The sequence below is a fragment of the Carcharodon carcharias genome, chromosome 25, assembly GCF_017639515.1.
Source record: "Carcharodon carcharias isolate sCarCar2 chromosome 25, sCarCar2.pri, whole genome shotgun sequence".
Taxonomy (NCBI): Eukaryota; Metazoa; Chordata; class Chondrichthyes; order Lamniformes; family Lamnidae; genus Carcharodon; species Carcharodon carcharias.
Genome location: NC_054491.1, coordinates 185,180 through 209,241, shown reverse-complemented (window position 1 = coordinate 209,241; position 24,062 = coordinate 185,180). Strand labels below are relative to the sequence as shown.

At 40.5% G+C, this 24,062-nt stretch overlaps 1 protein-coding gene across 1 annotated transcript in view; it reads left to right on the top strand.

Moving 5' to 3' along the window:
- The window catches only part of LOC121269490 (cystathionine beta-synthase-like), a 43,922-nt gene extending 20,182 nt beyond the window's left edge, over positions 1-23,740 (top strand). Inside the window, exons 8-16 of the mRNA XM_041174086.1 lie at positions 1,435-1,526; positions 5,981-6,106; positions 6,977-7,061; positions 14,972-15,077; positions 16,636-16,716; positions 17,415-17,549; positions 19,045-19,153; positions 21,766-21,850; positions 23,607-23,740. Of these exons, the coding sequence (XP_041030020.1) occupies positions 1,435-1,526; positions 5,981-6,106; positions 6,977-7,061; positions 14,972-15,077; positions 16,636-16,716; positions 17,415-17,549; positions 19,045-19,153; positions 21,766-21,850; positions 23,607-23,740 (953 nt within the window). The remainder of the gene's footprint in view (positions 1-1,434; positions 1,527-5,980; positions 6,107-6,976; positions 7,062-14,971; positions 15,078-16,635; positions 16,717-17,414; positions 17,550-19,044; positions 19,154-21,765; positions 21,851-23,606) is intronic.
- Positions 23,741-24,062: the final 322 nt, after the last annotated feature.

Genomic DNA, 24,062 nt, shown 5'->3' with positions numbered 1-24,062 from the left:
TACCTATATGTCTCTGCTATTGACTCGATAAACATTACCTGGATGTTTGTTCAGGCTAAGCCCTGTCATATCATAGTATTCTGTTCAACCCCCCAGTTCAGCTTTGTGTGCCCTATTTGGTCCGTTGCAATCTCTGGAATATTTGCCAGTCACACTTTTATGCTATACTATGTGCCAAAATTTATATACACAACAGCAAGACAGAGAACAAAGACTCCTCGAATGCCTTCCTCAAAGTATCCCACACCCATTCTTCTCACTTGAGCTCATCCAAAACCACACAGACTGTGATTTTACCCATTCAAAGTCCTGAGCATTTGTTACCTAGTCTTTGCCAGGCTCTTTGTTCCTCAACTCAGACTTCAAGATCTTTGTCCTCACTTTTAAGCCCCTCTACAGTCTTGCCCTATCCCGTCTTCTCTAGACATATGTCCCGTCCAAACCCTGTGTTCTTCCTACTCTGGATGGCCCATCCTCTCTCTGATCCACCAATGAATGGTAACCTTTCTAGCCCCTACGTCCCACCCTCTGGAACTCTCTTCTTAAATCATTTTGCTTTTCTGCTCTTTTTCTTCCAAATAACCATTCAATAATGGACCTGCTTGATCATAATTTTTTCCCATTTTTACTCTTTCTCTCTCTGTCTCTTCAGCTACCATGCCCTAAGAGGGTGACCATGGACCTCCATATTAATCTTGCTTTGGAGCATGGATCATCTTCATTGGTGGTACATTCATCCAGTTTGCGAGATTCTTTAGAAAGATCATTCTTTGTTGACCTTGATCTCTTTTACCATCGATCTTTCCCATCAGCATCAGACTTTCTAACTCATGATTTCTTATTATGCGCCCAAGAAATTCCAATTGTCTTTTCCTGATCTTGGTCAGCAGGCTTCGTTTGGTCTCAGATTTTACTAACACCTCTTCAGTGCTAATGTTACTTGACCAAGATATCTTCATTATTTGCCTCAAAAAATACAATTCTGCATCCTCAATTTTTTTCGGCATTGCTTCACTGATAATCCAACGCTCGCTCCCAATGCCAAAATTGGTGTGATTTAGCACATCACCCTTTACTTTCTGTTAATTCATTTATAACCCGCCAGATGTTTACAGGGGGTGTATTATTTGTGATGGTGCAGGTAGATTTTTCAAACTGAATTAATCAACATAGTCACAGCACCTAGCCACGGCTCTCAGTATAGAACAAGTATCTCTGTGATCTTATTGAAATCCAATCCTGCTAAGGCGACTCTTTGCTGATGGCTTGAGCGTAACTAATCTCATAAGACTGCCCTACATTCAGGCAGCAATACAATACTAAAGACATCATGAAAGGTGTTTTTCCAATGAAATAATTGGCTAATTTCTAATTCCATAATTTGACAGACTCGTAATCCTGAGATTGAGTTTCTATTTTGTTTTGTCTTCATAGGAAAAGTTGATGTTTTGGTAGCAGGTGCTGGAACTGGTGGTACCCTCACTGGCATAGCAAGGAAATTCAAGGAAAAATGTCCCAGCTGCAAGGTATTTCATATTATAGAGAACAAATTAATACTGATAGAGTAAAGCCACGTTGCTAATACTGAATTTACCATTGTCCTTCAAGATGAAAGGGATAATTGAAAAACAGGGTGACAATTGCTTTTGTAGCATTAAAAGTAACAGTGTTAATTTAAAAAAGAAAATCATTCATGGGATGTGGGTGTTGCTGGCTAGGCCAGCATTTATTGTCCATCCCTAATTGTCCTTGAGAAGGTGGTGGTGAGCTGCCTTCTTGAACCGCTGTGGTCCTTGTGATGTAGGTACAACCATAATGCTGTTAGAATAGGAGTCCCAGGATTTTGACGCAGCGACAGTGAAGAAAAGGCAATATATTTCCAAGTCAGGGTAGTGAGCGGCTTGGAGGGGAACTTCCAGGTGGTGGTGTTCCCATCTGTCTGCTGCCTTTGTTCTTCTTGATGGTAGTGGCCGTGGGTTTGGAAGGTGCCACTTGAGGAGCCTTGGTGAGTTTCTGCAGTGCATCTTGTAGATGGTACACATTGCTGCCACTGTGTGTTAATGGTGGAAGGAGTAAATATCTGTGGATGGCGTGCCAATCAAGCGACTGCTTTGTCCTGTACAGTGTCAAGCTTCTTGAGCTTCATTGGAGCTGCACTCATCCAGGCAAGTGGAGAGTATTCCATCACACTCCTGACTTGTGCCTTGTAGATGTGGACAGGCTTTGGGGAGTCAGGAGGTGAGTTACTCATCGCAGGATTCCTAGCCTCTGACCTGCTCTTGTAACCACGTTATTTGTATGGTTAGTCCAGTTCAGTTTCTGGTCAATAGTAACCCCCAGGATGTTGAAAGTGGGGAATTCAGCGATGGTAATGCCACTGAAGGGGCAATGGTTAGGTTCTGGAGATGGTCATTGCCTGGAACTTGTGTGGTGCAAATGTTACTTGCACTTATGAGCCCAATCCTGGATATTGTCCAGGTCTTGGTGCAATTGGACATGGATTGCTTCAATACCTGAGGAGTTGCAAATGTGCTGAACATTGTGCAATCATCAGCAAACATCCCCACCTCTGACCTTATGATGGAAGGAAGGTCATTGATGAAGCAGCTGAAGGAGGTTGGGCTGAGGACACTACCCTGAGGAACTCCTGCAGTGATTTCCTGGAACTGAGATGATTGACCTACAACATCCATAGCCATCTTCCTTTGCACTAGATATGACTCCAACCAACGGAGAGTGTTCCCCCTGATTCCCACTGACTCCTGTTTTGCTAGGACTCCTTGATGCCACACTCAGTCAAATGTGGCCTTGATGTCAAGGGCAGTCAGTCTCACCTCACCTCTGGAGTTCAGCTCTTGTTTCCATGTTTGAACCAAAGCTGTAATTAGGTCAGGAGCTAAGTGACCATGGCGGAACCCAAACTGAGAGCCAGTGAGCAGATTATTGTTAAGAAAGTGCCATTTAATAGCACAACTGATGACCCCTTCCATCATTTTACTGATGATCAAGAGTAGGCTAATGGGGCAGTAAATGGCCTGGTTGGATTTTTCGTTCTTTTTGTGTACAGAACATACCTGGGCAATTTTCCACATTGCCAAATAGATGCCAATATTGTAGCTGTACCGGAACAGCTTGGCTTTGGTGCAGTAAGTTCTGGAGCACAAGTTTTCAGCACTATTGCTGGAATAGTGTCAGGGCCCATAGCCTTTTCAGTGTCCATTGCCTTCAGCTGTTTCTTGACATCATGTGGAGTGAATCCAATTGGCTGAAGACTAACATTGTGATGCTGGGGACCTCCAGAGGAGGTCAAGGTGGATCATTTCTGGCTGAAGATTGTTGCAAATGCTTCAGCCTTATCTTTTGCACTGATGTGTTGGGCTCCTTCATCATTGATGATGTGGAATGTCTTCCTCCAGTGAATTGTTTAATTGTCCACCACCATTCATGTTTGGATGTGGCAGGACTGCAGAGCTTAGATCTAATCTGTTGGTTGTGGAATCACTCAGCCCTGTCTATCACTTGCTGCTTATGCTGTTTGGCACTCAAGTAGTCCTGTCTTGTAGCTTCACCAGGTTCACACCTCATTTTTAGGTGTTGCTCCTGGCATGCCCTGCTGCACCCTTCATTGAACCAGCATTGATTCTCTGGCTTGGGGGTAATGGTAGAGTGGGGGATATGCCAGACTATGAGATTACAGATTGTGGTTTAGTGCAATTCTGCTGCTGTTGATGGTCCATAGCGCCTCACGTTGCCCAGTCTTGAGTTGCGAGATCTGTTCTAAATCTATTCCATTTAGCACAGTGGTAGTGCCACACAACAGGATGGAGGGCATCCTCAATGTGAAGACAGGACTCCGTCTCCACAAGGACTGTGCGGTGGTCACTCTTACTGATATTGTCATTGGCAGATGCATCTGTGGCAGGTAGGTTGGTGAGGATGAGGTCAAGTATGTTTTTCTCTCTTGTTGGTTCCCTCACCACCTTCCGCAGACCCAGTTTCGCAGCTATATCCTTTAGGACTTGGCCAGCTCAGTTCAGTAGTGGTGCTACCGAGCCACCCTTGGTGATAGACATTGAAATCCCCCAGCCAGAGTTCTGTGCCCTTGCCAGCCTCAATGCTTCCTTCAAGTGGTAATTGACATAGAGGAGTACCGATTCATGAGCTGAGGGGGGACAGTAAGTGGTAACCAACAGGAGGTTTCCTTGCCCAAGTTTGACCTGATGCCATGAGACTTCATGGCATCCAGAGTTAATGTTGAGGACTTCCAGGGCAACTTCCTGCAGGCTGAATACTACTGTGCCGCCACATTTGCTGGTTTGTCATGCTGGTGAGACATACCCAGTGATGGTGATGGTGGTACAAAACCAAAAATAGCTGGAAAAGCTCAGCAGATCTGACAGCATCTGCGCAGAGGAATATAGTTAATGTTTTGAGTCCGTTTGACTCTTCATCAGATGGTGATGGTGGTGCCTGGGACATTATCTGTAAGGTATGATTGCATGAGTATGATTATATCTGGCTTTTGCTTGACTAGTCTGTGTGTGAGAGAGAGCTGTCCTAATTTTGTACAAGCAGTTAGTCAGAAGGGCTTTGCAGGGTCGACAGGGCTAAGTTTGCTGTTGTTTCCAGTAACTATGTCGATGCCACATGGTCCATCCCGTTTCATTCCTTATTGACTTTCTCGCCGTTTGATACAACTGAGCAGCTTGCTAACCATTTCAGAGGGCATTTATGAGACAACCACATTGCTGTGAGCCTGGAGTCATAAGTAGGCCAAGCTAGGTAAAGGACAACAGATTTCCTTCCCCAAAGGGGATTAGTGAACTAGATGGGTTTTTACAATAATTGACAATGGTTTCATGGTCATCATTAGACTTTTAACTCCAGATTTTTATTGATTGTGTTGTAATATGTATGTCTCAATGATGAGATATTGAGATTTATACATTTAATCATGAACTGTTAGTTAACCTTTAACTATTTACAGATCCAAAGTATGGTCATGCTTGTGGCTGTTATCTCCATGCAGGCTGGTTTCAGAGAATTCTCTCTCAACTGTTCCCTCAGTCTATTACCATGTGGCTCTATGCATTATACCATAGGTGGTGCTATTCTCCAGTTCCACTTTAACCCATGTTCTGACGAACACCTTTAAATTACAATGGCATGCAACACATGCAACATCATGCAACAGATTGAATTCAAATTCCATGATTCGAACCCTGGGTCTATGGATTATTAGTCCAGTGACAATACCACCACACCACTACCTCCCCTGTAATAATATGTCAGGTCTGCCTGTCAAATAATTGTTATTACTAATGTTAGAGTAATTAATTTGGGTTTATCGAGGTACTACAGAAATCTATCTGGTTATGCATGAATGAATCCAAGATAGCTCATCTTCAATTTTGGGGGTTTTGGTGCCTTGGATTTTACACTCATTAGAAGGAAGAATATTCAGCCAGGAAAATGAAACACACTTGAAACACCATAAATCAGTCCCAGGTCTATGCAGCAGAGTTGGATGATACTCAATCTTGCATGTCTCAACCCTAACCCTGACAATACCAGGATAACATTTTCCATTTCCCACAATATCCATTCTTTGGTCCCCTGAGTGAACCTGCCAATACTGCATTGGTGTTATACTTTGGCTCTCTATGCCATAACAAAATTTTGAAGTGTGTTGTTACCAAACTCCTGCCGATAAAATTTGTCTATTGCTGTCTCATATTACTTGTCACACTTGCAATGACAGGGATCTGTGCTACCAAACAGCACTTAAAGCACATACATCTCTGAAATCTCAGCAGTGCATTGCTGCAACATTGGATTGAGAGCTCACGAACCTAATTTTAAGGTCAGAACTGAAGAAACTGGCCATTTTACCTAACCAGAACTCTGCTACAATTTCCATTAAAATTTAAAATCTTAGTCAAGTCTGTAAAATGTAATTGTTTTTCTTTATTCTTGTTAGATCATTGCTGTTGATCCTGAAGGTTCAACCATGGCTGAACCAGAAGAACTGAATCTTGTAGGCAAGACTTCATATGAAGTGGAAGGAATTGGCCATACATTTATACCCACAGTACTGGACAGAGAAGTATGTCCTAGCACCACAGATAATGGTCATAATTATTTAAAGGTCTCATTACTGACAATTTATTATAAAATGAGGACAATATGATATTTAGGGTTGGTTCAGCTTGAGCCTTGGTTAAAAATGTCAACATTTAAGGCTAATTTCATTATAAATGCTTTCCATTTGCAAATAAATCCAAAATTGTTTTCAGTAATGATGAGCTAGAGAAGGACAACTTTTGTTTCTGCTTTGCATTATATTTTAGAGATTATTTATGGCATAGGTTCTTTCAAAAGGCAGCAAGTGTCACTCATTTGAGGTTCAAGCTGTAAAGAATTTGGAAGAGTGCAAAAGCTGTATAGAATTTGGAAGAGTGCAATGTAAATGAATAAGAAGAGGTTACTCAGCTAAGTGAGCCTGCTGCTTCCAACAGACCATGCCTTATTCTCCATCAAAGTCTCTTGAAAAATGAACTATGGCCTATTAAGAGGCTGGTTGGCAGCTTGTTCCAAAACCTTTGTTTCTGCTTTGGACAAAGTGCATGGGGATGACAGGACGATGGTTCTTTCTCGGATGCTCTTTTTTTCTGTAGGAACAGCTGATTCATATCACAACTGATTGATGTGGGATAGGCAGACATGAACCATCGCAAAATGCAGAAGTGTGTTGTTACCAAACTCTTTCCAATAAAATGCATGCAGTGCTTCCTTGCCCAATAATAGCATGTACCTTAAGATACAATGAATTAAATGCTCCTTGCAGCAAACTGACAACTTCTTAAAGAACTAATGAGACTGAGCAGCTAAGAAAATGTTATTTTTATCTTCAGCCTAATTCTTCAAAACAACACTGTCCCACATAATAGTAACAAGGGTGTTCTTTCTCAAAAAGGTGATTGACAAATGGGTGAAGACTAATGATGCAGAAAGCTTTGCAATGGCTCGGATGTTGATCAAAAAAGAAGGATTGCTATGTGGTAAACCATGTTTCAGATAGTATTTACATGACTTTTTTTTCTGCTTTGATACCAAATGAAATTCACAGCATGCATCTTTCCAACAGCCCCATTTCCCAGGTGGGGGTTATATTGAGTTGTGGGACTTCTTGCTGTTTGATTTTAATATGCCGAATAGAGATATTCTGAAGTTGGTCTTAGGCACAACTGGAAGGTTGAGTAATCAATTTCTCACGGTATGTTATTTTTGACTAGAGTAGCTCCTTGATAATTACCAGCATTATATTGTACACAATCATTAAGAGCAGACCTTGTACAGAAAAATTGCCTGACATGTGCCATAAAGGATTAGAGTCATAGAGTCATTGAGTTTTACAGCATAGAAAGAAGCCCTTCGGCCTATTTTGTCCACGCTGGTCATCAATCCCCTATCTTATCTAATCCCATTTTCCTGCACTTGGCCTGTAGCCTTGTATGCTATGGCATTTCAAATGTTTGTCTAAATACTTCTTAACTGTTGTGAGGGTTCCCGCCTCTATCATCCTTTCAGGCAGTGAGTTCCAGACACCTCCCACCCTCTGGGTGAAAATTTTTTTCCTCAAATCCCCTCTACACCTCCTGGCCCTTACCTTAAATCTATGCCCTCTGGTTATTGACCCTTCCACTAAGGGGAAAAGTTTCTTCCTATCTACCATACCTATGCCCTTCATAATTTTGTACACTTCAGTCAGGTCCCCCCTCAGCCTTCTCAGCTCTAAGGAAAACAACCCCAGCTTATCCAGTCTCTCTTCATAGCTGAAATGCTCCAGCCCAGGCAACATCTGCTCTGCACCCTCTCCAGTGCATTCACGTCCTTCCTATAATGTGGCAACCAGAACTGCGCACAGTACTTCAAATGTGCCCTAACTAATGCTTTATACAGCTCCATCATAACTTCCCTGCTCTTGTATTCAATGTCTCGACTAATAAAGGCAAGTATCCCATATGCCTTCTTAACCACCTTATCTACCTGTGCTGCTGCCTTCAGGGATCTATGGACAAGCACACCAAGGTCTCTCTGATCCTCTGTACTTCTGAGGGCCCTACCATTCATCGTGTACTCCCTTGCCTTGTTACTCCTCCCAAAATGCATCACCTCACACTCCTCAGGATTAAATTCCATTTGTCACTGTTCTGCCCACCTGATCAGCCCATCTGTATCATCCTGTAGGTTAAGGCTTTCCTCCTCACTATTTACCACACCACAAATTTTCATGTCATCTGCGAACTTACTGATCATACCTCCCATATTCATGTCTAGATCATTAATGTACACTACAAACAGCAAGGGATCCAGCACTGAACCCTGTGGTAAGCCACTGGACACTGGCTTCCAGACACAAAAACATCACCCTCTGCCTTTTGCCACTAAGTCAACTTTGGATCTAATTTGCCAAATTGCACTGGATCCCATGGGCTCTTACCTTCTTGACCAATCTCCCATGCGAGACCTTGTCAAAAGCCTTACTGAAGCCCATTTAGACTACATCAACTACACTATCCTCATCTACACATCTATTCGCCACCTCAAAAATTAAATCAAATTTGTTAGACATGATCTCCCCCTGACACAGCCATGCTGACTACCCTTGCTTCTCCAAGTGGAGATTAATTCCGTCCCTCAGAATATTTTCCAAAAATTTCCTTACCACTGACGTTAGACTCACTAGTTCCCTTGTTTATCCCTAACAACCTGCTTGAATAATGGTACCACATTCGTTGTCCTCCAGTCCTCTGGCACTTCTCCTGTGGCCAGAGAGGATTTGAAAATTAATGTCAGGGCCCCTGCAATCTCCTCCCTCGTCTCCCACAGCAGCCTGGTATACATCTCATCTGGGCCTGGGGAATTTACCCACTTTTAAGCCCACTAAAACTGCTAGTACCTCCTCCCTCTCAATGCTAACTTGTTCAAGTATATCACATTCCCCCTCTCTGATTTCTATACCTACATCATCCTTCTCTATAGTGAATACAAATGCAAAGTACTCATTTAAAACCTCACCTATGTATTCTGGCTCCTCACACAGATTGCCACTTTGGTCCCTAATGGGCCCTACTCTTTCCTTGGTTATCCTCTTGCTCCTAATATACTTATGAAATGCCTTTGGATTTTCCTTTATTTTACTCGCCAGTATTTTTTCATGCCCTCTCTTCGCTCTCCCAATTTATTTTTTTAAGTAACCCCCTGCACTTTTTATACTCCTCTAGGGCTTCCGTGTTTTGAGCTCTTGGTATCTACCATAAGCTTCCCTTTTTTCTCCTTATCCAATCCTGGACATTCTTTAATCCAGGGTTCTCTGGACTTGTTGGTCCCACCCTTCACCTTTATGGGAACATGTGGACCCTGCACTCTCACTATTTCCTTTCTGAATGACTCCCACTGCTGTGTTGTAGATTTTTCTACAAGTAGCTGCTCCCAGTCTACTTTGGCCAGATCCTGTCTTATCATATTAAAATCGGCCCTTCCCCCAATTCAGAACCTTTATTGTCGGGCTATCTTTGCCTCTTTATATAACTACCTTAAATCTTACTGAGTTATGGTCACTATCACCAAAATGCTCCCCCATTGACACTTCCACCTCTTGCCCAGTTTTGTTCCCTAAAACTAGATCCAGTACCGCCCCCTCTATTGTAGTTCTTTCTACGTGCTGGCTTAAAAAGCTCTCCTGAATATATATTTAAGAATTCTGCCCCCTCTAAGCCTTTTTATACTTTGCCTATCCCAATTAATATTAGGGAAGTTGAAATCCCCTACTTTTATTACCCTATTATTTTTACATTTCTCTGAGATTTGCCTACAAAAAAGCCCTTCTATCTCTCCCTGACTGTTTGGGGGTCTATAGTACACTCCCAGCAATGTGATTGCCCCCTTTTGTTTTTAAGTTCTACCCAAATAGCCTCATTTGAGGAACCTTCTAAGATATTATCCCTCCTTATTGCAGTAATTGACTCCTTGATGAATATTGCGATACCACCCCCTCTTTTACAACCCATGCCCCCAGTCTTACCTGAAGACTCTATACCCTGGAACATTGAGCTGATAGTCCTGCCCCTCCCTCAACCATGTCTCCATGATAGCAATGATATCATATCCCCATGTATTAATTAACACCCTCAACTTATCTGCCTTACTCACAAGACTCCTTGCATTAAAACAAATGCCACCCAACATTGCTATGCTCCCTTGTGCCTTAACTTGACTCTATATGCTCTGCCTTCCAAACTGACTTGGTTTTCCTTCTATACTTGTCTGTACGTAACCCCCTACTATACCTCCACTCTGTATCCCACCCTGCTGCCAAATTAGTTTAAACCCCCACCAACAGCACTAGCAATCTCCCTGCAAGGATGTTGGTCCCATTCAGATGCAACCCGTCGGACTTGTACAGGTCCCACTTTCCCCAGAAATGGATCCAGTGATCCAGGAATCTAAAGCCCTCCCTCCTGCACCAACTCTTCAGCCACCCATTCATCTGCTCTATCCATCTATTCCTATACTAACCAGCATGTGGCACCAGGAGTAATCCAGAGATTACAACCTTTGAGGTCCTGCTTTTCAATCTGCTATCTAGCTCCCTAAATTCCTTTTGTGGGACCTCATCCCTCTTTCTACCTATGTTGTTGTTACCAATGTGAACCATGATCTCTGTTCACCCTCCCCACTCAGAGTGCCCTGCAGCAGTACAATGATATCCTTGACCCTGGCCTCAGGGAGGCAACATACCATCCTGGAGTCACGTCTGCAGCTGCAGAAGCACCTGTTTGTACCCCTTACTTTTGAGTCTCCTACCACTATAGCTCTTCCTCTCTTTCTCCTCCCACCTTGTGCAGCGGGGCTCTGGCTGCACTCCCCAAAGGAGCCGTCACTCTCACCATTTTCCAACACAGAAAAACTGTTCTAGAGTGAGATGAACCCTGGGGCTTTCCTGACTACCTCCCTTCTTCTGACTGGTGGTTACCCGTTCCTCCTCCGACTGCACTTACTTAAGCTGCGGGGTGACAATGTCTAAAAATGTGCTATCCGCATAACTCTCGGCCTCGCGGATGCAATGTTGTGCCCCCAGCCGATCCTCAAGCTCCGAAACCCGGCACTCAAGCTGGTCAAACCGGTGGCACTTCCTGCAGATGTGGTCATCCAGACTGCCAGGAGCGTCTAAGACTTCCCAAATTCTGCAGACCGTGCATCACATGGGACTGAGCTTCCGTGCCTTACCTTTAGTTAAAGTACTCTTACCTTAAGTTTAAGCCAAGTAGAAAATTATTTAAGCTTCTTTCTTTTAAAGCTAGAACTTTCCTTAGTGCAGTTTTAAAGTGGAGAAGAACAACTTACCCACTATCTACCAATCAGCTCTCTGCTTTGCGCCGACGTCACTTTCGTCAGCCTTTTCAAATTCTGGTGGGGTTCCTGTTTTATCTCCCAACTCTCACTGTTTTATCTCCCGCACTCTTGCTGTTTTACCTCCTGAACTCTTGCTGTTTTATCCCCCGATTCTTGAGCCTTAATGATAGTCATGACCTTAAAGCATGGTTCAGTACTTGTGTTGCATTGCATGACTTCATATTTCAATCTGATCCACCTGATATGTTGTAGCAGTTACCTTGGAGCATTTGATGGGCATTGAAGTCATGGAGTAATTATCATTAGTTAACTCACCGACCAAGAAGTCATTGGCTGTATGGAATCAGCTGGTTTATTGAACCCATTGGTAGGGCCTCAAAAAGTAATTCATAATGCCCCTCCCGCCCCCCCACCCTGCCTTTTTACACATTAAATCTCATTAGCAAAAGAGGGCAGTTCAGTGCTGCCATACAAAGAGTGAGTCTTATCCTACAGCTTTCATGAAAGAAATGATAGAACACTTAGTTTAAGAGAAGTGGTTTTGAATTTTCACCTTGGTTATTTCCAAATTAAACTGATCACCAAAACAAAATTCTTGTTGTATTTATAACTGAACACATTTTATTTAAAATTTGGGACACATCTTGCGAGTAACCAGCGGATATGCAAAATCACAAGTGCACTACCTGCTATTGTGTTCATTGATATCCACATGCTGGGAGAAAGCCTGAAACAATTTTCCCTTAATGTCATACGATTTGGATTATAAGATTAACTAGGCTAAAGAGGATACCTCCATGACTGTTGTACATTGATATAAATGTCCTCTTCAAGATTTTGAACAGTATGTCACTCCTTCATATAGTTATGAAATAGAACAAAAATGGCCTTAGTGAGATAACTGAAGGTTTGCTCATCTTCCCTAAGTCACCTCAACATCAGAGCCAAATTTCCATTGCTGATAATATTACGGTCTGACAGAATTGTGAGAAATTGAGGGCTGAATTTTCTGGCTGACGTGCGGGTGGCAAAGCCCACACATTAGCTCTTAAAATGTCCCACGCTGACGTTGCGCGAGCGTCCCGACATCGCGATGTTTAGGTCGGCGGGTGCTATGCAGCGCAACATGTGCCTGCCATTAATTAAAGGCCTTGTTAAGGTCATTAAGTCACCAATCGTAGACGATTTTGAGGGGCCCATGCGAACTTCAGCTCGGCGCACAGGCCCAACGGGCAGGCGGGTTAGTGATTTTTTAACAAGCCTCAGCCAGTGGTGGGATGAGGTTTGATATCGGATTTAAAAAAGTTTAATAAAGTTTTGGTACTTCATTAATATGTCCCATCTCGTGTGACATTTTCACATGAGGGGGACATGTTAATGATTTTTTTATTTTTCTAGTTTTTCCAGTTTTGAACTTTCACCACCTTTCAGCGATCTCCCTGAGGCAGCACTTAGCCTCAGCGAGCTGTGTGCTCTTTCACACGCATGTGTTAAAGAGCACACTCTCGCAGTTGGGGAATCCCCCCCCCCTCCAGCCTGTATAGGAAGCACATGGCACTTCCCATCAGGCGGCATGCTGGGTGGGCCTTAATTGGCCCGCCCACATAAAATGGCGGCGGGGCCCGTTTCAGTGGCAACGATTGGCTGTCCGGCCGCCCATCAAGGGCAAAATTCAGCCCTGAGAGTTTTCAGAGTCATTATGAATATTAAGCTGCTGAATATTTTGCAAAAATGACCAACTGTTCAAATCATGACACAAGATTTTTGTAAAACTAGGCTTTGTTGTTTAATTTTCAGGATAGGGTTGGGAAGGTCATGAAACCACAATCTAGAAGCCCCTTAAAAGCTTAGAAATAAGAGGTCTCCCATTTAAGACGGAGATGCAGAGAAATATTTTCTCTCACACGGCTGTTAGCTTGTGGCGCTCTCTTCCTCAAAGTGCAGAGGAGGTTGGGTCAGTGAACATTTTTAAGGCAGAGTTAGATAGATTCTTGTCTAACAAGGGAGTCAAAGGGCTTGAGAAAGCAGAGAGAACAATCAGATCAGCCTGATCTTATTAAATGGCAGAGCAGGATCAACGGGCTGAATGGCCTATTCCTGCCCCTAATTTGTACGTTCATATGTTTGTAACTGATTGTCTGACTTCTAATGGCATCTGTGTTACATAATACCATTTTTACCCCAATTAACTCCTGGGAGATGCAAAAATCAAGTTCAATGTCACCTTCAATTCTCTATTAATTGACGTCATTTAGGTTTGAGATGACTGTCAGTTCTTCTGGGTTTTTTTAAATGATGGTGCTTTACATTTTGCACATATACACTGTCAGATTTGGAGGTATATACAAATTTTTTTGAAGATCTTCCATTTTTGAAAGCACTTCCCAGCACTGACCCACGCCGCAGAAAAGGCCCTTGCAATTTTTAAGAAAATAGTTTGCTTTCTAGTCAACATTCTGGTAGAAAACAATGGTTCTCAGATCAGTTACATTTCTTACCATAGTGTCATTAACTATGTAGCCTTTAGAATCATTTTTCAGATAACATGATACAGAGGATTATTTTGATTGTTGACAAAACTATTTGCAGTATAAGATTCAATACTGCCCAGTATTGGATTGAATCCAATAATTGGTGCCAATACTTTTACTTTTAGATGTTGTTAGTGTTGATTGGAGTCATTGGCCCAGATTTTTTAAACGTTGGTAAAACTGTCAGCATTCACCGTCGTTACTCCTCTGAAACTGACAGCAAATTCTGGAGTTCACACTTAAACAGGGAAATCCAGAGGTTGCTGTCATTGATTCTATCTCACACTGTTGAGATCCGCTCAGTTTGCAATCAGTTCAAAACTACTGAACTGGTGGAACTTGCCCTTTTACGCTAATAGCCTTGCTGAAAAACCCTTGAAAAAGTTACATATTGTTGCATGAGGTGTAATTGGGTTTTGAATGCTGCACTATGTTCATGATAACTAATGAACAGCCTCAATAGCCCTGAATTTCTATTTGTGGTATGTCAAAATTCTCTAGTATGTGAAAAAAAACATATTTTCTAAAATCCCTTTATTAATAAAGTGTATTAAAAATATTTTAGCTTTTGCCTTAATCCCATGCAAATGTCCCAAACATTTATTCCACTGCCTGTAAAATGTAATAACATGAAGAATAATCAGTTCATTTTACTTGCTGTCAGTGAGAATAGATAGAAACGTACATAGAAAATACGAGCAAGAATAGGCCATTCGGCCCTTTGAGCTTGCTCCGCCATTCATTATAATCATGGATGATCATCCAACTCAATAGCCTATAGAAATACTACAATGTGATTGGCTGCTTGCCCAGCTTGATGAGATCACTGTTGTTGAACATGTAGAAATCCTGTTCTTTGGTGACAGATTCAAATTAACACCAGGAAAAGGGAAATCCATGCCACATTTTTGTGGGTAGTTTTCTTTGAGGTCAGCAGTGAGCATTGCTGCAAAATCCAGTCCAATGTATGATGAACGTGAGCCTGAGAGTGACCTTTTGTTTCCACCATTCCTGCTGTATAGGTGGGAGTTCTGGTAGTGCCATGTGTGGAGCTGTGAGAGTGGCAAAAGATCTGAAAGAAGGACAGCGCTGTGTTGTGATCCTCTCAGACTCCATCCGAAATTACATGTAAGTCAGAAAGCAGCACTGGAATGATTAACCCATCATACTTTTATACCTAACACAGGAACACTCATAATGTACCTGCCCTTTACGTAAAGGCCTTGGTTTCTGTTCCATACATCTCTGAACGTCTGTTGATTTTAGGATAGGACTTTGGTGGAATTTAAAGTTGTTCCTTTTCCTATTCTAACTGGTGAGCAAAGAAACCGAACAGAATGCACGTATCCCATGAAAAATGAATGTTTCTTTAAAATTATTCATCCTATCAGGATAACGTTCACACTTTTGAGTTCCCAGTATTGAGGAACACAAGTTGAGTGCAAAAGATGGACCGATACATATTCTGCCAGATTTAAATTACTCCTCTGCACCCAATCTTTGTTATTTGCTCCCACCATGAGCTACTCTGTCCCAGGAATGAAACAGCAGGAACCCATACATTTTTTCACCACTCTCTGTAGAGGGTTGCCTGACCAACAGTTGTTCAAGGGGCCTGATTGTATTTACATTGTCCAATGTCTAGGGAGGCATGAGCGCAGAATTATCACCACTCCACTGAGGTTAATTTCAGCTTGGGTAACTAATAGTCCTGGAATGCCCTGGAGTCACCAGGAATTAAAGATTAATCTCCTAGACACCGATAAAAGGATACCAGTAGATTTTCTAATAATCCATCCATTGCATTCAAGGCATTGCTGGTCCCTTTGCATTCCTGAAAGTGTATAGCACTTTTCTATACAATCCATGATTTTGCATCAGTAAGCTACAGATTGAACTAGCGTCCTGTAACAATCGCTGACCCATAGTGAAGGGGTGGAAATTCTTGAGTTCTTGTCAATGCTCTGTTTACCCACCATCTTTCTTCGCAGCAGGCCAAGCCTGCATGATTGTCCAATGGAGGTGAACTTATCCTGCTATATGTTCACCAGTTGAATCAGATCCTCCAAGACCCAGTTCTATATGTTGCGGATTTTACCAGTGACTTTCTCCCAAATTTTCCCATTCCCATCACTTGTGGGAAGTCACATAAAGGCATCTGATACATCCAATCTGAATTGCCAACTTTAATTTCAACTTAATAAGAAATAACATTAATGAAACCAAAGGTGTATAATGAAAAGACTTTGGTGGTGGTGTGTTACAGATCACTCAGGGAGTCCAAATTGCTGTGGCAACGTGCACTTTTTACATGCATGTTGTAGTCTGGAGCTTTGAATTGTGATGGTAGATGCTCCAACTTTCATTCCATCACATCGTTGTCCAGGAATCTTTCCCACTCTTATGCCCTGCCATTGGCCTGTGTTGGATGGATTTGCAAGTTGATACTCAACTTGTTTGGTGGCATTATGAATGCAGGAAAGTTTATCAGGGCTGATAAAAATATTTCAATTAGAAGCTTAGAAAAAATTATTGAAATTTAGGAAGCTTTTTGATACCATTATACCCTGTGCACCAATAACAGCAATTGAAAAAAATCATCCAGCATTGAGCTTTCTTTATGTTTGAATTTCTGAAATTAACTGAATATTTCTGTCCATTTGTTCTTTAACCTGCACTGACATAGGTCAAAACTTCTTAGTGAGAATTGGATGGAAGAGAAAGGATTTCTGCACGCAGATTGTGACCAAGAAAGGTACAGATCAAAGTTAGCTGATTGGTCCTCCAATGCGCTGATGTATTAATAACCAAAAAAGTATCTGTCTCATTTATCAGGTAATGATTTCAAAGAGATTTTCACACACAGGCACAAGTACATTTCTCAAAAAACTACAACTCCACCGTAAAATTATAGATAAATTATTTTAATAGTTGTTTGGTAGTACAGAACCTGAATACTAATAAAAAAAGAGACAAGTTGAAGCTTTGCATCTTGCACTCATCAGGACACTTCACAAGAATACCAATATAAGGGGAAAACAATAATTTACAGTGTATGAGTCAGTATTGCTAATCTTGCAAAGTGTCCTGATGAGTACAAGGTGAAAAGCTTCGACATGTCTCTTGTTTCCAGCAATTATTTCAATAGTCAAACTGAATAAAATATCCGTAGCTTTACCAGTTATGCTGCAACTCAGGCTTCCAAGTGTATGTGTTCCAGTGTTGTGGCCAGTGTATCAGAAAAAAGGAGTAACAATGGGTGCTAAACATTTGAAATGTGGGCATTTTAGTCTTATAAAATTGAGGAAAGTCATATGACCCAACTAAAAGCTTCATATTTATGACTGCCAAGAAGAAGTCAAGAGATTCCCAGAATGATAATTGAAGTGGCAGGGAGTGTTGCAGTACGTCATCTCAACTCTTTTGTTAATTGAATTGATTTGTGGTTTATTCTGGGTTTTGTAGCTGGTGGAATGTACCGATCAATCAGGTGAAGCTTCCCTCAGCTCTGACTGTCCTTCCAACAATCACCTGCCAGGACATCATCCAGATTCTCAAAGCGAATTGCATGGACAATGCAGTGGTTGTTGACTCCAGTGGGTAGGTACTGTCCCAAGTATTAATTTATGGTGAAACTGGGAATTTTATACTGTGGAACAATTAATTACATAAGATATATAGGTAAAGGATATTCAATGTGGATATGGAATTCACAAGTAAATGGGAAAAAAATCTGTCATTCATTCCCTAATATTATCTGCAACTATTTACACCATCATGTCTTGTGTATGACAAGAATTTTTTAATCTTTTATGAAATGGAATCCGTCAATAAGAAAGGTGATTGGGAGCATGCAGAGTGCTTACTAAGTCATTTGAGATGCTTTTCAATCTGTTCAGACTGGTCACTAACCTAGAACAGCATTTAGTGTTGGGTCAGAAGTAAATTCATAGAAAAATCAAATTCCAAACAGAAACTGTTGAAGTTGCAATGATACTTCACTTCAAAATATTAAATATTTTTTCTTTCTTTTAAAAAAAAACTTTGTTGAAGGTATTTACATAACAGAGTTGGTTAATTATATTCAAATTACATAAAATACCCACATGATTTAAACATAATAGCAGATCTTTGGCAGTATTTACAGTTAGTCTGCTGCGTGGGGCTCATTTTAACTATTTCTACAATGAACAAAATGGGTGGCCATGGGTTGGAGGCCCCCAGTGACTTGAGTGAAAAGGAAAATCTGGCATCAGGATGTTTCACTAGGTTCAGACACAAACGTAAGTTGATTTTGCTGTTCTTCAATGTTTATTTGCAAATTTAGCCTGCCCCTGTTTGATCTTTTATCAGGTAGTAAACTCATGCTGGGATTTACAACCATTTGTGAATGTCAGGTTCCATGTCACTCACTGGCTTCCTTTCTCCCTTTCTATTTAAGATTGTTTAGTATCTCTAATTGACAATGATATATGGACTGCAATGCCTTTACTTATTACATATACTGTTTTAAATATATTAACAGATATTCCATGGTGAAAATTATGTGTGGGAAAAAACTCTGCACTTCTGAGCAATTGTTAACATGACTTGATGATTTTGTCTACTATCTTCAATCAATCCGAGCTAATTACAACTACAGACTGTTGAATGTCATCTCCCCAGTCTGAGCAAGGCTTTCTTATCACATAGCTTGCAGGACTGAAGACAAAATTAAAGTCTTCAGCACATATTCTAAATATGAGCAATTGAGTTTGATGTTGGTTTTTAACTTTGCAAAGACATAGAGCAATGCTCATATGATTCATCCAAGATGTCCGTTATACCACTGATATGAAATGGTATACTGGTTGATTCTGAACATAGCAGGTACACCTAATAGTGTTGCCATTTGCAGTGTTCTAATTCTAACCACAGAGCATAATGAGAGCCAATTGGAAGTCAGCTTTAATATTCTCAGTAGTTCCACAGAGTGACTTTATATAACAAAATTATTTCTGAAATATACAAGCTGTTGCAGACAGCTTAATACCATTATTGATATTTTGACAGTCGTGCAATTGGGTAATTATTGTTTTTTATAATTTGTCTGCAGCATGATTCTGGGTTTAATCACTCTAGGAAATGTTATGTCATCAATTAAAGAAGGGAAACTACAGCTCACTGATCCAGTGTCTAAAATCATTTACCAACAGTTCAAAAAGGTAGGGGATTCTCTTTTTAAGTCAGGTACGCAGTTTGTGAGATTGCAACTGTATTGACTTAACCTGACAGTATTTTTAGGAAATCAGTGTACCTTCTGAAATAATTATTAGCTACAGTCTTAATGCTGATTTACCTAACACTTGGCATGGTTAGAAAATGAAATTAGGATTTAAAACTTGACATAATTGTGAAATTTGTTCCTCAATTTAAAGCCTTCAATGAAAAGGTATTGCTTGAATGACAACTTAAGAGAGTCTAACCTTTTACCTGAGACACTCTAGTTTCTCTTTGTACATTAGGATATTGTTATGATCCTGTCAGGAACTATTAACATTTAAAGAGAAATCCAGACACCCCATAATTAACTGACAGAGCTCTGCCAGAAGATTTCACATTTTTAAATAAAAACAAATGTTATTGAATTTAAGGATTAAACAAAGCAATCACTATTAATCTAACATTTTATAATTACTTATGCTATGAACTCAGTTCTACTTTTTACTTCCCCACCAAAAATTTCCTTATACATTAGAAGAATCTTGAAGGTTCATTCACTTCTGTAGGGACCAACTCAAAAGTTTGCCACAGCTTCTCTGGAAGTCACTTTCATTTCTCTTCAGTGTTCCAGCTATTTCCCAAGGTGTGAAATTTCATGGCGATCCTTCCATTTGCTTTTGGCTAAGGATTCCTCCAAATTCTCTTCAGAACCTCTTGATAGTGGATTTCTCAACTCCTTGGTTGGTGATTTAAACATTAGGAACACCCCTGGTACCTAATGGCCCTTTTTGCTCCTATAACATCTGCACAGTTGCTGGTCCAACAGCTGATTCCCAGGTCCTAGCAGATGTTTTATCTCTGTCTGTTCCAAGTTGACTGACCAAGCTGATTACTTCAAAGCTAACTGAAAACTGCCTTGTGCTACCAGACTCTGTGAGGACCACTGTTGATTTCTTTTCTAGCTTCAAGCTAGGCAAATCTTCCATCTTATTTTCTCCACATGAGTTCCAAGCTGAGCACGAGTCTCACCAGCATTCCACACAATGAATGATGAAGTTAGTATTTTCTCTGCTTAAGGTGCAGGCCTGACTAACATTTATTTCCTTTGGCTCTTCCAACTCAGTGAGTTGCAGTCTACACCAAAACTAAAACTGCAACTGCCTGCTTTCTGAGCAAACACACAGACAACTTGAACAAAAGAACATACTTTCCCCACACCCCATCCCTATGAATACATGGCATACTTTGGGGTGGTCTCAAACAGAAATGTAAACAAATTATTTTACCTTTAACAAAACATTCTGATTCTGTAACCCATATGAATAATTTGTATTACTAATGGATGTAATTGCCCTTTCTCCAGATTCTCTTGTTCCATTAAGAGATCCAGAGATGGGTGACCAATTTTTAAACATTTTTTCACTATCAGCTCTAACCTTGTAAGATAAATATAGACTACCTTTTAAGCGTACTAAACCCAGGCTTGTTTGATTTGCATTTACATCAGATTTGTTTTTACTAGTTTCCCAATCAGATGTCTCCATTCATCCTTCCTATAACTAAAAGCTACATTCTAATACATGATTTATAAACTAGATTTTTGCAACAGTACTTTAAACAGTTAATGATATTGCATCAATATCAGGATGGTTATTTGCCATGTTACAATATGTTTACACAAAAATCACTGACAGCCCAAACATAACTAATTGTTTTCTCTAATATCAAGTGGCTGCACTAGATTGGTCATTAAGGGATTGCATAGGTGAAACCTCATAGGCACTTGAGGTGCCAGTGCAGCACTGTGACCATACACCATTATTTGTGTTTTAAAATAATTTCTCCTATTTGAACACCAGGGGGAGCAACAGTGTTTTGGGAAAATTATGCTACTGCATTCTTCATATTAGTCGGTAATATTTAAAACTATTTTATTGCATCTCTTTCCTACCTTGAGATGTACTCCTGCAACTGTAACACTGTAACCCATGAGAGGGCTAACCCTCAGAGAAGGCTGGCACTCTAAGGCTCATGTTGCAGTAACAAAATCACTCCTGATATTCAAATGCCTTTATAGTTGTAGTTTTAGAGCGTGCTACAGGAAGACGATTACTGAGTTGAAAATGTTTCAAAAAGTCTGTCCCAATGACCAAACAATTTATTGCTGAGAGAATGCTTTGACCACTTTTATTTTGTGTTTTATTTTTCTTCCAACTCAAAACATAACGTTTGCTTTTTCAGATAAGTATATTTTCACTGAGTTGCTATAATGTATTCTATCTATTCTATCTTTCCTCTCATTTTTCCCTTCTCCTTACCATCTATACAACTCAATCAGCTAATCAATGCACATTGACTTATACTTACATACTTGGACAGAAGAATATCTTTGATGGGTATTCACTATCAATATAATTATTACTCAATGGGTTAATTTAACAGTTTCATCAGTGAAGTGTATTGTCTGCAGAAGAGTCGTACTTACAAGAAAAAATCTTCCTCATTTTAATTTTTTAATGAAGGTAGCTGACAATATTGTGACTTGTCACAACTTTAAATGTGTAATGAATATTCAATACACTACCTCTGTTTAACTATTTATTTTCTCCGATAGGTGAATTTAAATGGCACACTTGGAAAAGTATCTCAGGCTTTGGCGCTGAATCACTTTGTCTTAATCGTTCATGAACAAATACACTGTAAGTCTTGGCTGATTTTATTCAGCTGGTTATAAACGCAGGCTATAAAGGACAGTGAATTTACCCACCAGATTATTACTCAGGCAGTGAAGAGGGCACTCTCTTCAAATTGAGCCACGTCCAACATAGCATAGACTATAGATTGAACCTAGGATCTTTCAGATCATGGTGGCTCACATTTCAAATCACTCAGTTATTTACATGCCTACCTTTTGCATGGCTCTTTAATTTTTTTTAATACCTAAACAAAATTGACAAAATGGAACTAATTCTTCACAATTTTTACTCCTGGTTCCTATACAGGACTAATTAGCTATATAATTCCATTTTCAGAATAGCAATGCTTATTTCCATCCCTGTTCCTCATAACTCCAAGTTTATGATTGAGTGAGACTGCTAACTTAGTATTGATTAATATGGGTTTATAGGCAATATTGCGCTGTGAATTCACCATCCCAATTAGTCACTTGCTAAGGTCACCCATTTTTCTTTAGAACCTAGCTGGGAGAGAAGGAGAATGGACTTAAATCTTGATCCTAGAGGTGACAGACACTCAAAACCGCTGTGTGACCCATTTCCCTTAGTGGCTTCTTTATGATTCTCAAACTCTCAATAGCTGAACTATAGTCAAATATTGAGCAAACGTTGAAGTATGAATATAGGGGGAAATGAATTCCCGAATAAGGCTTCTTTTGACCTTTCCATTAATTCAGCATCAGTTGTAATTTACTAACCTATAACTGGCTTTCATTTATGCTACAGTATCATTTTGTTCTGTTTGATAAATATTTGGGAAGACAATGGCATATTGATAATGTCACTAGAGCAGTAATCCAGAGGCCCAGGCTAATGTTCTGGGAATATGAGTTCAAATCTCACCACAGCAATTGGTGGAATTTAAATTCAGTGAATAAATTTGGAATTGAAAATTAGTCCCAGTAATGGTGATCATTAAAAAGGATCAATTGTTGTAAAAATCCATCTGGTTTATGAATATCCTTTAGGGAAGGAACTCTGCTGTCCCTTACCTGACCTGGTCTAATCCCGCAGTAATGTGGTTTGACCTCTGAAATTGTTCTCTCAACTCATGCCCACATGTCCGTCCTTGGCCTGCTGCAATGTTCCAGTGAAGCTCAACGCAAACTGGAGGAACAGCACCTCATCTTCCGACTAGGCACTTTACAGCCTTCTGGACTGAATATTAAGTTCAACAATTTTAGATCATAACCTCTCTCCTCCATCCCCACCCCCTTTCCCATCCCCCTTTTTCCAATAATTTATAACTTAAAAAAATATATATTTTTCTTTTCCCACCTATTTTAAAATTTATTTTGATTTATTGTTTTATCTCCACCTTTTAGCCCGAGTCGATCCCTTCCCTCCACCCCACCCCCACTAGGGCCATCTGCCACTAGCTTGTCCTGCTTGCTACTCTTAATGTCCCCATTGGCACATTACTTAGATAATATCACCACCGTCAACACCCCTTTCTCCTTTTGTCAATGACATTTTTGGCAATCTCCTCTTTGCCTCTACCTGTCACTGGTTCCCCTATCCTGCTCTACTTGTCCCACACTCCTCTACTAGCTTATATTTCATCTCATTTCTCTATTTCCTTGGTTCTGATGAAGAGTCATATGGACTTGAAACGTTAACTGTATTCCTCTCCGCAGATGCTGTCAGGCCTGCTGAGTTTTTCCAGGTATTTTTGTTTTTGTGACCTAAACAACATTTATTTTTTCTCTTTGTGTTTTAGATGTCGACAGTGGTGAATGTGGAAAGAGAGAAACGGTGCATGGCGTGGTGACATTTAATGACCTAATAACATTTGTTGCAGCCAAGAGGAAAATGATGGGAACAGCAGAAAAAAAATCAAGCCACAGATTTTAAAAACTGATAAGAATATCAGTGGCATCAGCGATTTTCTGGATGTTACGCAAAATTCAGATTATTGATGTTTGTATGAACCCAAATTGTGTTTCTGTATGAAATAGTTGCACGTTTGGTTGCATGTTATCCGCCCAACCAGCATATCACAATTTGAACCCATCATAACTAATAAAAGTTTTTCAGAACCTAAGAGTTCAGTAGAGTCGTAGCACGGAATTGTTCATAAATGAGACTAAGGGCAGAATCATCCCAAATTTGCACTAAGTGCAGTAGCAGGTGTGACAGCAGGTTTTTATTCTGTATCATCCCAAACCTGCCACAT